General features: G+C 38.5%; 1 protein-coding gene across 1 annotated transcript in view; it reads right to left on the bottom strand.

Annotated features, from left to right (window-relative positions):
• frem1b (Fras1 related extracellular matrix 1b) overlaps nucleotides 1-15,601 on the bottom strand; it is a 27,516-nt gene extending 11,915 nt beyond the window's left edge. Inside the window, 22 exon segments of the mRNA XM_027170000.2 lie at nucleotides 164-308; nucleotides 1,167-1,392; nucleotides 1,906-2,102; nucleotides 2,198-2,383; nucleotides 4,576-4,767; nucleotides 4,978-5,230; nucleotides 5,412-5,505; nucleotides 5,920-6,128; nucleotides 6,399-6,566; nucleotides 6,663-6,753; nucleotides 8,107-8,303; nucleotides 8,464-8,606; nucleotides 8,722-9,002; nucleotides 9,004-9,064; nucleotides 10,941-11,072; nucleotides 11,634-11,742; nucleotides 11,957-12,280; nucleotides 12,397-12,596; nucleotides 12,931-13,220; nucleotides 13,341-13,435; nucleotides 14,376-14,626; nucleotides 15,325-15,601. Of these exon segments, the coding sequence (XP_027025801.2) occupies nucleotides 164-308; nucleotides 1,167-1,392; nucleotides 1,906-2,102; nucleotides 2,198-2,383; nucleotides 4,576-4,767; nucleotides 4,978-5,230; nucleotides 5,412-5,505; nucleotides 5,920-6,128; nucleotides 6,399-6,566; nucleotides 6,663-6,753; nucleotides 8,107-8,303; nucleotides 8,464-8,606; nucleotides 8,722-9,002; nucleotides 9,004-9,064; nucleotides 10,941-11,072; nucleotides 11,634-11,742; nucleotides 11,957-12,280; nucleotides 12,397-12,596; nucleotides 12,931-13,220; nucleotides 13,341-13,435; nucleotides 14,376-14,609 (3,827 nt within the window). The 5' untranslated portion in view covers nucleotides 14,610-14,626; nucleotides 15,325-15,601.

The raw sequence follows: 15,601 nt of genomic DNA, 5'->3' as shown, positions 1-15,601 counted from the left end.
TCAGTAAAGAGAATACAGATTTCCAAACCACATCTGCAGAACAGGATGTATTGCCCCCTGAAGTCCACTCCCTCTCTCTATAGTGTCCCTGTCCTTCTCCTCTGCTGAATCTCCTCCTTCTGTTTGACTCTCTGACTTGGAATTTGTCCCAGGGCATCCTTACTTTATCAGCCGGGGCTTTTCATCATTGACTGGTAGGATGTGGACCCATGCCGTCCCCTGGACAGCATGCCTGCCATCTGTCAGCTGCATGGTGAAAGTGTCCTCACGGGTTTCTGTGTCATCGTGCATATATATGATCTTTATTCCTGCAAACCACAACAAGAGAAACAGTCATTAGTTGTTAGAATAAGGAGACAAATTGATGTTGTAACACATACAACTGATCCTTAAATATAGTTTGGCCCAAAAATATTCTTACTTTTTCCTTACTTCAGTTATAGTTGATCTGTTTTCATTAAACAGTGTTTACATTTTAAATAATCTTAAATTGTTGATTATGTGATTAGTGTGATTAGACGGAGGCAATTGATTCAAAATGTTGAGTGACGGTCAAAATTGATTTACATTTAAATATACTTAAATATTAGCTCACCACAAGTTTATCATGGTCTGCCATGAATATCTAGTTTGCTTATCAATCAGTCATAAAGAAAATATTCTCTTAACTTGGATCAAGTTACTATTTTACTTGTAAGCAACATTTGTATGTTTTATATTTTGATAAACTGTTACTTTAATGCTCTCTTCTATATTGTGATCTTTGATGACCTTTGAAAGTACAGTCTTATTGCCAAACATGCTATACCTATGATATCAGCTGTGTTACATGAGCTTTTGTTTTTGCTCATTTCCTGATCATCAACATTTTTGCAGATTTACATCATTTTCTAACAGGAAAGGATGTGCAGTCACTATATACACAGTGGCTCTGAGGTAATTGTGCAGGAAAGGTCTTCACAGATGTGGCAGAAGCACCACAGGCACTCCATGACCTCGGTCTCCTGCAACATCTGTTCAGCAATTCTGGAACCCAGAGAGAATAAACCAGCACCCTCTGGGAGATACAGGGGCAGCCAGCCTTGGTGGTGAGGCCCTCCATGGGCAAACCTCCCTCTCCACCCCCAATGCTAAACAGAGCTCCAAACTTGTGCAAAGAAACTGACCTTGTCGCAGTGCTTGCATGGTAAAGGACTGCACTGGTGGACTCCTTTGTAAAATCTCTGGGCCAATAGCCTTATATTGACTCGTATCAAGCCCATAGATTCCATGCAGCAGAGCCCCATGAGCAGGAGGAACAAGGATGGTGAAGCTCAGAAGGTCTGGTGGAGCATCAAGGTCTACTGCATCTAAAATGGCAGGGCTGAGATCTTTCATTCCTCCCTCCATGACCTTTAGTGACAGAGAAGAGCATAGCAGAAAGATATTTGAAGTACGTTTAGTGTTAAATGACTACAGTGAAATAAAATTAATAATAAAAATCATTTATCTTCAGTAAGTGCTTTATCCTAGTGATGGATGTCATGGATCTATAGCCCATCCCAGGAATATTGGATGGGAGGAAGAAATACATCCGAATGAGACACCAGTACAACACAGGCTACCATTCATACTGACATTCACACTGGAGCAATTTAGCATAGCCAATCTACACAAAATGACAAGATTTTGTGAGCTAGGAGGAAATCGAAGAACAGGAAGACACCCTTGCTGATATCAGGAGGTAACGTAAAAATTCAAACATTCTGTAACCCAAGCTCAGTTTCAAAATAGGGATCCTGGAGCAGTGAGAAAGCAAATGCTGAACAAGACAAATTGCCTATATTTAATTAAAAATCTATTCACTGGAACATCTTTTACCATGTAGTATATTATACATACAGAAGAAATTAAAGTATGACTAACTGTGAGGTTGTGCAGTAACAGAGTTGGAGCCTCGTCATTTGTGGGGTTGATAACGATGTAAAAAGGTACAGGGTCAGACTTATGGACTCCATCACTGACACTAACACTGAAGTGGTCTCCAGTGGGCTCCACAGCCTGGTGAATTGACTGGACATAATTGATGAATCCAGAGCTGAGATGTAGCTGGCTGAAAGAATCTTAATTGAGACAGTATTACTTAGTGGAAGTTTGTAAAAGACAAAATAAACATGTTGTCATTAGGTTTACATAAGATTCAGGGATTAATACTGACCCACTTGGATTCCAGCATTACTCTTCTCAAAGCCTGGGGAAGGAAGGATGTTTTCCAGAAAGCCATACTGTAGTGGGATCTCTATGAAGAAGTTTAACTGGTCTGGCTTAGTGTCAGGGTCTGTAGCCGTTAGCAGGTCACCACAAAGGCAGACACTAGATCCTTCATCCACTACCAATGTGTTTCCTAACAGAGATCAGTTGCTGTTAATTAGTATATTTACAAATACTGTTAAAATAGATACAGGCGATATAAATAAATTAAATCAATACTACAGGGTTTTATATTTTCCATATATGTATCCAGTAACTGACTATGGACAATTAGTGTTAACTGAATTCTGATTTATATACATTGAAATACTATATGTATAAGACATTTAATAATATAGCTCATACGTTTATAGTCAAAACTTCAAAAATTACAGAAACATAGCTGCCTTCCTGGATCCTTATAGATTTTGTCGTATCACTTATGCGCTGAATGTTGAATATTTTACCTAGCGTATATGAAAATAACATTATTACTATGTGAGATACTTTTATTTCTTTCCCTACTGTATGTCTTTCTCATCATCCATCTCACTCTCTGCCTCTCTCTCTTTCCTGCTTGCTATACTGACCCCTCACATTCCCTCTCTTTCTCCACTATTTGGGCTCTTGGCCAGGCTGCTGCCACCTGGATACTGATAAAGCCATCATTCCCACACTTACTGGCATCTGCTCCCATTTACTGCACTGATAAATGATGAATAGGAAACGGGCACAGAGGAGGCTGTTTGGATCACGCTCTACAATAAGGAAGGAAATGAACAACCAACAGTCTGCAATCAAGGTGATAAAACCATTATACCTCACCAAGGAAAGCGGAAAATCCAGATTTCCCTTTGTTTCACTTGCTTAATGCTTTAATGCCTGTCATTTTTTGTTTTATTTAGAGTAAATTAATTAAACAACACACATTTTGTTTAAAACTAGTCCAATGTATGGCATGTGGTAACAATCCTGCGGAATACCTTCCAAGGATTTGGAGATTTAGGGGATCATCAGAATCTTCTGAATGAGCTAAAACTTGGCAGAGGGAAATACAAAACAAAAGCTGTGTTTTTGTCTTTTCTGAACATAGCATTCTCTATTGTGTTTTCCTCTACCACACTGTTCATTTAGCTGGAGGTAGATGCATATGCTATCTGTTCGACGGTTTTCCTGCTATGCTGTAATCCCAATCAGCTGTGTGTGGCTCCTCTGCCTCTCAATACACTAAATAGTATGCATGGTGTATATACAGTATATACACTGAGATTTCATGTAGGTTTTTAACAAACATCCACATCCTTTGCTCCTTCCTGTCATTGTTTCTGAGTGGTCAGTGTTTTTCACTGATAACTACAAAGTGCATGTCAGTCTAGGGATTTAGTGAAAATCCATATCCGGATCTTTTGTGACAGTTTACTGTGAATGTATGTGTGCGTCCCCTATATGAAGAGTGGGGGAGTAAAAAAGTCTCAGATCAACTCTAAGTTGTTTAGTGGAAAAAGTTAGTAAACGTGGGTGGGTCATTTGATTTGGTCACTTAAATGGATATTTAGACGATGAAACCTACAAATTGTGAATTCATGTTAAATAAAACTGTACTTGTTTCTGAGAGTCTTTAGACATATTAACCTACAGTATGATGCACTGTTATTATTTCATGCTTATGCATCCATTTTCCCAAAAGTGTCAAGTTTTTATAAAATCAATCTAAAACGTATATAACACAAACATATGAGTTTTCAATGCTAATTTCCAGCTATCAGCCAGATCACAACAATCACATGTCCAACCATTTAGAGATACGGCTACCTCTGAAGCCAAGTAGCAGCATTTTTCAAAACATTACACCCTGTCTAAAATACTGTCTACCCACATGCACAAGCTCACAGACACTCATGATTAACTGGTGTTGCTGTGATTGACAGGCTCCAAGCCATGGTATAATTTTAAATATACTATGTTCATGAGGGCACACGTTTAACTTCTTCATTGTAAAAATATACTCTTTATATTTTCACTAGATTCAAGTCAGCACAGTGGAACACACTGCAAAATGACTGAATCATGCATCACGATTGCCACATACAGCACAAACTGAGAAAGACCCATAAAAGACCCATAGGCTGTAGCACATCACCAACCCTTACAGACCACAGCAATACATTGCATAAATTATGAGGACTGTCGTTAAAATGGATTAATCATTTAAATCAGGAGACTTAATTAAACGCAGTGTTTGTAAATCATCAGACAACAAAACTGGTCCACATACAAGAACATTTATCTAAACATCTATAGCTCATCTTTCTGTAAAAGTGCTATAGATGTTTAGGAGATCTCTACCTATAATTATGGATGGTGCCTTGTTGTTGACAGGAATCACAGTGACATTAAGGTCATAGACAGGAAGAGTCCCATGTAAAGGGACAGGTGGTGGGAGTACATCTTCTTGACAGCAACTGTCTGTCCCGGCCTCTCCATCAGACACTATAAGAGTAACAGTGTCTGATATGGCATCTGGACCAATTTCATCTCCTAGACACAAAACAAGAACAAAGGGTTTAGGCATAGTAATTAATATGCATTGGTTTCATTTACTTATTCCTTTCAAACTTGGGCAAGTGTTGCAGGATACAGTTGACTTCATCCAAATCATATAGAACAGTTCAATGTACAAGATCAAAAATCAAAATGACATTTTTGGTGAGTTATACTGTATGTCTTGTATTTTGTCTTTCCTCTCACCTGTGTGCAGGTAGAAGATTAGACCATTGAGCATGTCAAGCTGAGAGAATTTGTCCACGATGATTCCGTTCTTCTGCAGCACCCCACGGGCCGGAGTCCGAGCCAGCATGTAGGTGAGTTGAGTATCATCGCTGTCTGCATCTGTAGCAAATAAATACTCGGCGGTAATCTGCACACGATTGCCTTCCTTGCAGGAGAGCCCATCTTTCAGGCCTGGGCCTAGCTGTGGGGGCTCATCATTCACAGGGAGGATCTAAACATGGAAACAACCACTTATTTAAAACATAAACAACTTATTTGAAACATATATGGATTAGCATTATTTAGGTATTTTGGGTGTTTGAAAATTTCTTGGTTGACCTTCAAAAAACAGTCTTGGATTTGGGTTCCTGAGTTTTATTTAGATCTGTTTTATATGTTCATTTTTCACTCACCTGCACCAAAAGTTCACTCTGAGCAGAGTTGATTCCATCTGTAATTGTAAGGCCTATGCTGTCCCTCGTAGTCTCAGAGTCATCATGGATATATCTACCAAAAATCATATCAGTGGGCTGTATTTAGAGGTGCCATTTTAAGTCCAAATCTTACAGCACTATATATGTAGGGCTAAGTTACTTGTATTCACAGTCAGGTTATTTATGTACTTAAGCTTTATGCACTTTAAGTACTGAAGATTTTCTGAGTGTGCTATTTAAATCATGTAAAATCACCTGTGTGTAGATCACGACTCAAGATAAGTCAAATTGTTCTTTAGAAAGGTGTCAATGTTGTGATTTTTCAATAGCATCTAAACAACCACTAAAAATAACCACTTGAATGTATCTGGAAATAAATATGTTTATAGTTTCTGTATTCTGTATTCTCTAAGAAAAAGGAACGGTCTAAGGAAATGAAAGTAAGTCTTCAGCTCCATACATTGTTTGGCCATTTCTACAATCCTACCTGACTCTCAGTGCCTTTAGGTCTTGTAAGTGGAAGCTTTCCCCTTCTGATAGCAGCACTCCTTGCAGCTCCAGTCTGCCATGTTGAGGTTGTGTTTGTACATGCACCCTGAGTTTCTCCTTTGGACTATCAGCATCACGCACTAATAGGTGCTCCTCCATCAGGAAACTGCTTCCACCCTCCTCCACTCTTAGCAGGTTAGTGAACATCTGCATGTTAGAATGAGAATAGACATGACAAGCTTAAAAGGTTATCCACTTTGAACCATGTTTTCATTGTTTATCACCTGCAGTTGATTCTAAAACAAAGGGAGGAACGAATTCAGGCAGTGAGTTTGAACAACTGAATAGATCCTACAAGAAGAGTTCATACGTAGTGTGCATATTCTCTCTAAAGTTCCATACATATTAAAAAGCGTTCTATACATGTCAAATGAAATCGTATTCTGTATATTTGAAAAAAGCAAGCAGTTACATTACCTCTGGAACCTGATTGTCCACAGGTGTGACTGTGATGTTAAAGATAAGTCCAGTGAGGTTGCCACCCTGTTGGTCATTTACAGAGAAGACAAACTGCACGAAGAGTGGCTCAGGACCAATATCCTCTACAGGGGGCATGTAGGCTATTTTATGGTGGTTAACTGCATGCTATGGAAAACAACATGCAAAACATTGTATTATTTCTGAAACATTGTAATACAATTTTTTTTATTAAACTTGGACCTAGTATATAAAAGGACAAACCTGAGTAAATGACTTAAGCACTGGAATCATGGCATCTTTTTTCATTGATTTTGTAGTTTCTGTGTAGAAGAGTCTACCTGCATCTGGTAGCCTTTGAAAGAAAGACAGCCAGTGTATTAGTTTATTTAGACTTGTGGTCTGAGACTTCCATTTTTTTCATTCTTTTCTCAGTAAAGTGAAACATACAAAGACAAAGATCTTGCCTGTGACACATGTCCTACAGAAAGTCTCCCTACATTCTCTCACAGCTCCCTATTGCTGTGTTCTCTCTATTGATTTCCTGCATCTGCCTGCATAAAACACGGATGCTTCCCTGCAAAGCAAAAAAATCTTTACATAACTGAAGACATTTAACAAACCCCACTTGACCCAACATTAGGACTCAGGACTCTTTACTGGCACCCAGGTTATTGAAAAAAATTGTTCTGTCTGTCGAAACTGCTAAAGAAGCTGAAAGTCTTCAAAAATGGACTGAAGACACTCTTTATTGAGCAATAATTACTCTCAACTTGTACTATTTTATGGCTGTAACTCAGTTTTGCCTTAATAGAATTCTTATACACTGATTTATTTGTACTAGCATTAGGATTTAAGTGCCAACCTGATTCAAATCCACCTCCATTGTGCCAGTTCCAAAACATTACAACCAGATGTGCACTCACACCCAGCAGCACTCACACCCATTATCATGAAGTGCTTAGAGCGACTGGTCCAGGCACACCTTAAGAACTGCCTTCCACCCACATTGGACCCACATCAGTTTGCCTACCGGAGCAACAGGAGCACAGAGTCTCCTCAGTGCTGCACTTTCTGCTCACACATCTGGACAATAATAACACATATGCACAAATGCTGTTTGTGGACTTTACCATCATTCCATCGAAGCTATTCACAAAACTTGGGCATCTAGGCATCAACACCTCCCTATGTTACTGGATTATGGGCTTTCTGTCCAACAGACCCCAGTGTGTCAGGTCAGGCCACATCACCCTTAACACAGGTGTACCACATGACTGTGCGCTGAGCCGCAGCATGCATGGAACTGCAAGGGGTGGTAAAAACTGCCCAGCATATCACAGGAACTTTACTTCCAGCCATTGAGGATGTCCAGAGGAAACACTGTCTGCATCGAGCTTGCAGTATTCTTAAAAACTTCTCTCACCCTGCCCATAGACTGTTTATACTTCCTCTGGTAGGTACTTCAGCCTCCAGACAAAAACCAGTAGAATGAGGAAAAGCTTTTTCTCTAGGGCTGTCACCTTATTGAACTCTGTCTCCCGATGACACCCCAGAATTTTAGGTTCGATTAGCATGGTGTGTTTTTAATGGACCCTCAATGCACTTCTGTAAGAAACTCGGGATAAATGCCCAAACCATTCTAACCAAATGCAGATATAAAATGAATCTATTTTTTCTTCTTTAGTTAAGGAGCTTGAGCACATACTGAGGTTTGGTAGGGCTGAAACATGATTGGGTGATGAAGTACATCAGGTCAGTGTCTGGTTGCTCAGGGGCTTGGAAGTGAAGGTGGTGTTGTGTAATATAAACAAGCTCTGTCTCTTTAAGTGTGACGGAATGGACTGTGCCGGAGACCTCCACTGGCAGCTGGTCTTTCACAGGGAACACATGGACCACCACCGTCTGTGAGTAAAACAAAGTACAGCATCAGATACAATCCACCTGAATTTTATTTTAGCCTTCAAAGTGTAGTAAAATCCTAACAGCACTGACTGACATATGCATTATATAAGAAGTAGTATTGAAGTATTGAAGATACTGATATTGAAGATGACTTTCTCACATGTCTATCAGATAGATTTGGTGGCTCATGGATATCAGAAAGAATGAAGTCAAACGAGTCTTCAAAAATCTCCTCTCCTGTGTGTCTGTAGTAAATCAGGCCCTGTAGTATGTCCCTCTGCATAAATGTCTTCACTGGAACACCTGCCAAACACAACCACTGACTCAAATATTAAGTTACACTGATCCTTTAACTTTGTTGCATCAACAATAAAGAAGCTAGTTTTGCTAATTCTGAAATATTGAATGATTCACATACCCTGTTCGTGTGCTGAGCTTTTCCTGACTATGTTTCCTGCACTGGGGAAAGTAACAAGCTGGTAGTTAATATAATCATCGCTGGAATCCAGATCTGATGCTATAAGCATATACTCTTCCACCAGCACTGAACCCCCCTCCTGCACCTCAACTGCTATGTTGTTGATAAGAAAAGGAGGTGTGTCATCTTTAGGGAGAATGTTGATGGGGAACTTGTGGCGAATACTGTGGCGCCCATCTGTGATTCTGAAGATGATGTAGTCCCTCGTGGTGTCACTATGAATGATGATAAATCACCACACCCTCATGAAGGTCTTTCACTTTAAACTTGAAGCCCTTTCCACCTAGACAGCAATAAAATAAATTTATCTCGGTTGTTCCTGCATAGTCTGCATCGCAGGACAGGAATCATTAAAACACAAGAAATTATGGAGTAATAAGAAACACTGATTCTGAAATCATACAACCCTTGATTTTTTCTTTTAATTATATATTTAATTCATTGATTAATTTGCCAGAAATGTAGCCATATTTAAGGCAGCTGCCTTAATTTAGAAAAAAGAGAGCATCTTTTCCTAGCTGCCACTCACCTCTGGGTTACCAGAAAGAGTGCAGAGTAAGGCCAGACTGAGCAATGACTGAGCAGTTACTGGTAAACCTAAGGAAACCTAATTAGCAGATTTATTAAGGCTGAGATTAGTACGACTGAGAAATTGCGTGCAATGTTGGCTGTCGGCATTGGGCCAGGAAAACAACATGTACTGTGTAGACCCTTATTTCAGAGTTCAGTGTGTGGGGCAAATAAAACATTGCAGATTATAGTACTCAGCTTTGACCCTCTTTTGAGGACACTGTATCTTTGAATCCCATCAATGCGATATCCATTTATGGCTGAAAGTCGAAGACAGCGAAATTGTGGTAGTGTCACTATAAGAATTAGATTGATAAACAGGGAGAAACATGGCATTGTCTTGGGCATTGGGACCTATTGTATTGTATTGTAGAATTAGTGCTCTCCTCCAGGCAAGTTCAGCTGCTCTAGGTCTTGCTTCTCACATGTAGCAAAATGGGTTTAAAAAAGTCCACCCAAAAGATGCTCCTCAACATCTTAGATCCTCAAAATATTTCTGTCATAGTTTTGTAAATGATAAATAAAGGAATGTTTGGTTGTGTAAAAAAAAATTCTTCCTCTATCCAAATAATATAAGATATGGAGTAAGAGATTGTGCATATCAAGTGGTTCTCTGTAAGACATGAATTACAACAACAATCAGCACTTTAATAAATATTCGAATATGTCTAAAGATATAAAATATAAAGGATAGGCATTAGCAGTATCCCAAAATGAGCTTCTGCAGGCTTCTTCCTAATTGACAAACAAATTGAACATTAAATGTAATGTAGTTTGTGCTGAGATTGGTTAGATGTGTGTACTACCTGGGGACCAATAATTCTTTGGATGCTTACTGTCTTGTTTGATTTCTGTCTAGGAAACACATTTCAGACTTGTTCATTCTTAACAAGTTCAGTTGGGTATTATAATAAATGCAAAACAATACATTTCTAAGTGTTTTAAACTATATTGAACCTCAGTGCTCTAACAAAACTAGATAAGCTAACCATGCAGTGACCTTGTGTAGTACATCTGGCCTGTGTGCACAGTGGCATGAAATTATATTAGCAATCTGCTTTATTGAAGCATTGTGCAAAAACAAGCTTCTTTTTGCCACTCGCTGGAGTGGAAGGAACGACGCTAGTACTCTGAAGATGTCTTTGTGCAGAGGGCCAATGGCAAACTGTCGCCAGTGCATTTTACATCTGTTTAGTGAACACATGCTAGCCACCTCACACATTTTCTGAGTAATGCAAGCAAAATAGACATGGAGCTGATCTGTGGGTCTAGGAGAAGTACGCCATTATTCCCATAACATTAAAAAATATAAACTTCATCTGTTTACTATGGAAGTCATTTGGGAGTAAAATTATTTTATAACCAGTGTAATAATTGTCTGGGCCACTAAAAACCTACAAATAGGGAAGGAAATATCACAATTCACATATGGATAAATGCTTCTCTAGTAAGTGGTTTTCTTGAAGAGGAAGCTTCAGAAAAGATGGGGAGTGGAGAACTCTCTCTTTCAACAGAGACTTATCATAGTTTTCGAAGGCAATATGCGGATGCCGCCTGTTTGCTGATATTAAGATAATATATAATTCCACCTTGAACACTGAGCCGTCCATGTAGAGGACCGTCCACAGCTACCAGAGTGACAGCGTCTATGTTGTCATAATCGACAATCTGCAGATTCTCCCACGTGATTGGTCTGGACTGACCCTCCAGCAGATCCAGTCCTTTATGGAAAGAATCATTAGAGATATTAATGTCTAAGAAGTAAAAGATACAGAATGCAGTGACTTTGATCACAATTTTCACATTTTACATATTATCTTATTTTGCTCGATATTGATATTTTAAGTCTATTAAATTAACAACAGTACTGGTCCTTCAACATTTTACTTTAAAGTAACTTTAACTAGTTTTACTTTAAACTACATTCTAAATAAAAATATAGCTAGGAAATGAAAATATTACTTAAAAACATGTTAAAAGAAAATATCTTAAAGCTATTTTAAATATAATAAATAATGCTTATTGTAAGCATTTATTCATTTTTTGCAGCTGTAAGATTAGTAAAAAAATATCTTTAAAAAGACTTAATACTCAATCGGTTAATTAATAATATTTGTTTTTTGTGATAATGCCATAATAAGATGTTTCAGATAAATCTAGCTTTATTAAAGATATTGTCACTTAATTGCTTTTTTGCAGTAACAAACAAATAAATAAATACATATGTCATGATATCTAATTTTAGTGTATTAGCTCATGTTAGATAACTTGATTTTAAATACCCAGATTCCAGGATACTCGAGGAGCATTTGTTTCTGCTGTGCGGATTGAGATGTGCATCATAATAGGAGAACTAGGTGTGAAGAAGCCATCGATAGCCTGGAAATCAACCTGGGAAATAAGAAAACTGCAAATAAATAATTCATTTTAATATTAATTTTGCTTTGGAATGTACTAAGATTGAAAACATGAGGTAACAAAATAGTGACACAGGATAAACATTTTTTTAAAATAAATATTATCTCCTGTTTGTCTGAATCAGGATATATGACTTACACCTGGTTTAGACACAAGAACGGGACATATTTAACTTATTTTTGCTCACCTCAATATTCTTTCTGCTGGTATGGCTGCTGTTTGGGGGCTGATATGCGATTTTCATCTCATTTAGGTCTTGCCAAGAGAAGGAGAATACAGCTTTGGTATGATCATCCAGATGTGTAATGTAACCCTCTGTTGGAGGCCTGGTCACGTTAAACACCAGCTGAGCCTGTGGGGTCTCGTCGTCTTTGGCATCCAGAGCAGCTGTTGTTATAGGGGTCAGGATGAACTGATCTACTTCTAGGATGAACATGGACATGAAAGCAGCATGGGGAGGCTGGTTCTGCATGGCTCCATGGATCAGGACTGGGAGCCAAACACTCTCTGCCTGAGGAAAGACAGGATAGTCTAGTGCATCTAAAGCTGTAAATGGGTGATTCTTAAACAATCAATGAACTTGCAGATTATGTTTTAATATATGATCTGTGTAATTTTATGTTTTACCTTTAAGAGGGCACGAGTGTGTTGATCTCTGATTTCTACTCGGAGTGGCACGTAATCAATTTCAGGTGAAGGAGGGTTGAGATGTTGGTACTTTAAACCTGAAGTCAGGAACTCACTGCAGCTGGTCTTCAAGAAGTGTACCTCTCTGGTGTTATGGGCACAGGCCTTATTTCCAGGGCAAGAAAAAGTTGTTTGTCGACCTTCATGATGAGAAAAAAATCCCTTGTAAATGGAAAAGTCTTTCCTCGTTAGATTTTTTTAAGTTGACATAAATTAATGTATGGTTTCAACGACAAAAACAGACTCGTGTTCAGGAAAACCACTTCATAGGGAAGCATTTATCCATATGTGAATTTTGCCTTGAATCCACATTCAATCTTTATTTGAAGGAATATAGTGGCCCAGACTTTACAGTGATTATATTCTAATAATATTTTAAATTAACTTCTGCAGTAAATAACAGTTTACATATCTGAAGTGTCAGACTTGTTGAAAAAAATATGTACTTCTTATTTTATGGAAATGTTGCTGCACCTTTCCTCGGCCCAGGGATCAACTCAGATGCCTGATCTCTCTGTGCCAGATCCTCTTTAATGATTTGACCCAACATAGGGACACTGATGTCAGAAGTGAGGAGACGGACAGTACAGATTACATCAGGCTCAGATCTGAAGGTCAGCACACTGTTGTCAATGGTGTTAGAGAGGCCATAAAAATCTGGAACCACCAAAGGAACTTTCCCAAACTCTATCAAACTCCTCTGAGCTCCCAGCACCTGCACCTTCAGGAGGAATGTCTCAGTAAATGTCTCTGAATGTGTGAATCTGCAAAAAAAAAAAATCTATTGTTAATATGCATTTCTAAAATAGAGAAAGGAGGGATATGCATTCATTCATATAGCAGAACATTATGAATATGTATATGTTAACAGTTACTGTGTGTACCTATAGACTCTCAGCATCACTGTGTCTTCCTCCAGTAATGGGCTGCCATTATGGATATATTTCACTTCATCAGGCTGAAAGTGACAGTCAAAAACCTAAAACATAAAACTATTTCATTAGAATTCATGCTCCTCTTGTATACAATGCAACACAGAGTCAATTTTTTCTTTACTAGGGTATATTATATATTATTCATGTTTTATTCTTTGGTAATGTGTGTGTGTGTGTGTGTGTGTGTGTGTGTGTGTGTGTGTGTGTGTGTGTGTGTGTGTGTGTGTGTGTGTGTGTGTGTGTGTGTGTGTGTGTGTGTGTGTGCAAATTGTCCACTGACGGATTGGTGCCTCATCCAGGATGTATTGCCACCTCACACTCTGGATTATATTTCACTCCTCTTGCCCAAACTTTAACATGAGATCACATCTCCAAAGGTTTTGCAATTTATCCAGACTTAACGAATTTTATTTACCTCATGTCGAATTAAAACATCAAAAGTATATTGTTATAATATAGTGTGTTATAACTATAGTGTGTAAATGGATTTTTTGTCTATTTGGATCCTTTTGTGAATGAGAAACCATGTGTTAAAGGTTTCTACATTTACAGGTTTTCCTAGAGAAGAATTTAAGATCTAACCTTGAAGTCATAAAGTTAATGCGGTAATGTCATTATGTGAGCATTTTAATTTGCACTAGGAAATAAAACAGATGCTCTTTTTTGGACCTTTCTTTGCAAACACATGATATAAAACCCTGGCTGCAGTTCTGGACAAATTGTGCTAAATCGAGTAAATATGACAGCCTACTGGATTTACACAAGCAGGATCTACAGTATGACGTGTTAGAAAAGGACATTACATTTACAGCATTTGGCTGACACTCTTATCCAGAGAAACGTATATTTTTCACTTAACATCAAAGTTTGTTAAGGGGCTTGCTTGAAGGCCCAGGATGGACAGCTTGGGATTTAAACACACAACCTTCTAAACAACAGTTCAACATCTTAACCAACAAGCTACTACTTGGACATGGATTTTACCTGTGGAGTAAGTTTTCCCACCCTCTGTGTCACAGGCTCATTGAGGACCACTTCCACTTTGCAGGCCTCTGAGGTCCCATCAGTGTTGAACTGCAGATTGTCTGTGGTCACAGGAACACTGTGGCCTCGAATCACCTGTAGTCCAGAGTTCCACCTCAACACACTTTCTGCCTGGCTCAGTGGCAGGATGTAGCCTAAAGCAATCAGTGTCCATACAAGGTCCACCACCCCCATCTGTTTTGTTTGTTCAGCTGCTTTTGTAAACACAAAAAGTGTTATTGGACTTCAGAGAATGTCAAGTTTCTAACTGAACTTTCTAAGAGAAAGTAGTATCAATGCACTTAAGCCTGCGGAAATAAGTGTTTAAAATCAAAGCATCAAAGCAATATGTGAACTCCATGTAACTGGTCTACTGTATATCCTACAAAAGACAAAGTCATGGCAGGACATTCGTTGCTGCAGAGCCAGAAATGTGGTGCATTTAAGTACTGTTCACAACTTCACATAGAGAAGATTAGGAGAACTAGTAGAAGGATAGAAATGGATAAATACTTTGGATATTTTTGGTTAAGGTTTAAAATCATGTAACATTTGGAGGAGGTAAAGCTGGAAGAGATTTTTGAGTTTAAATTCAAAACTCGTGATAATGCATCTTGTGTGTTAGATTAAGGTATAAAAAAACAATTGTGCCAATTGCACAATATAACTTGTAACTCCTGATGTGTAAAACAAGCCTTTACAACATGTTCAGACAAATCAGAGTATTGCTGTTATTAAAGAATACATTATAAACCACCTCAAAACAGATGGAAACCAATAAACTGCTCTTTATTTCATTAGAAAATGACTCAATAAAACTGAGAGGATTTGCACTGTGTGGTCTTAGTCTGTTATCATCAGAAACTTAGCAGGGAGGCAAGCACAAGGAGCATGGAGGTATTGCACATACCTGCTTCAGCTGATTCTCCAGTTCAGGCCTTCTCTGCTGAGTGTTCGTGGAAGAATCTCTGTCGGTTCAGTGGTCCTGAAAGAGTGCAGGGGGTCTGTGTACATCCAGCCCCCTGCCTCACACAACCTCTGTGACTCAGCACAAAGGAAAACAAATAGAGAAAGAGAACGATAAGAAGAACAAAGGAAAGAAGGTCAATACATCTGCTTCACTTGCTAGAGCTTAAAATGAAGCAGTGATACAAAGTAGACAAAGAACAAGAGAGAAGTAAAATGGA

The sequence above is a fragment of the Tachysurus fulvidraco genome, chromosome 2, assembly GCF_022655615.1.
Source record: "Tachysurus fulvidraco isolate hzauxx_2018 chromosome 2, HZAU_PFXX_2.0, whole genome shotgun sequence".
Classification (NCBI taxonomy): domain Eukaryota; kingdom Metazoa; phylum Chordata; class Actinopteri; order Siluriformes; family Bagridae; genus Tachysurus; species Tachysurus fulvidraco.
The sequence above is the reverse complement of the archived record's forward strand: the minus strand, read 5'-3'. Positions and strand labels throughout refer to the sequence as shown.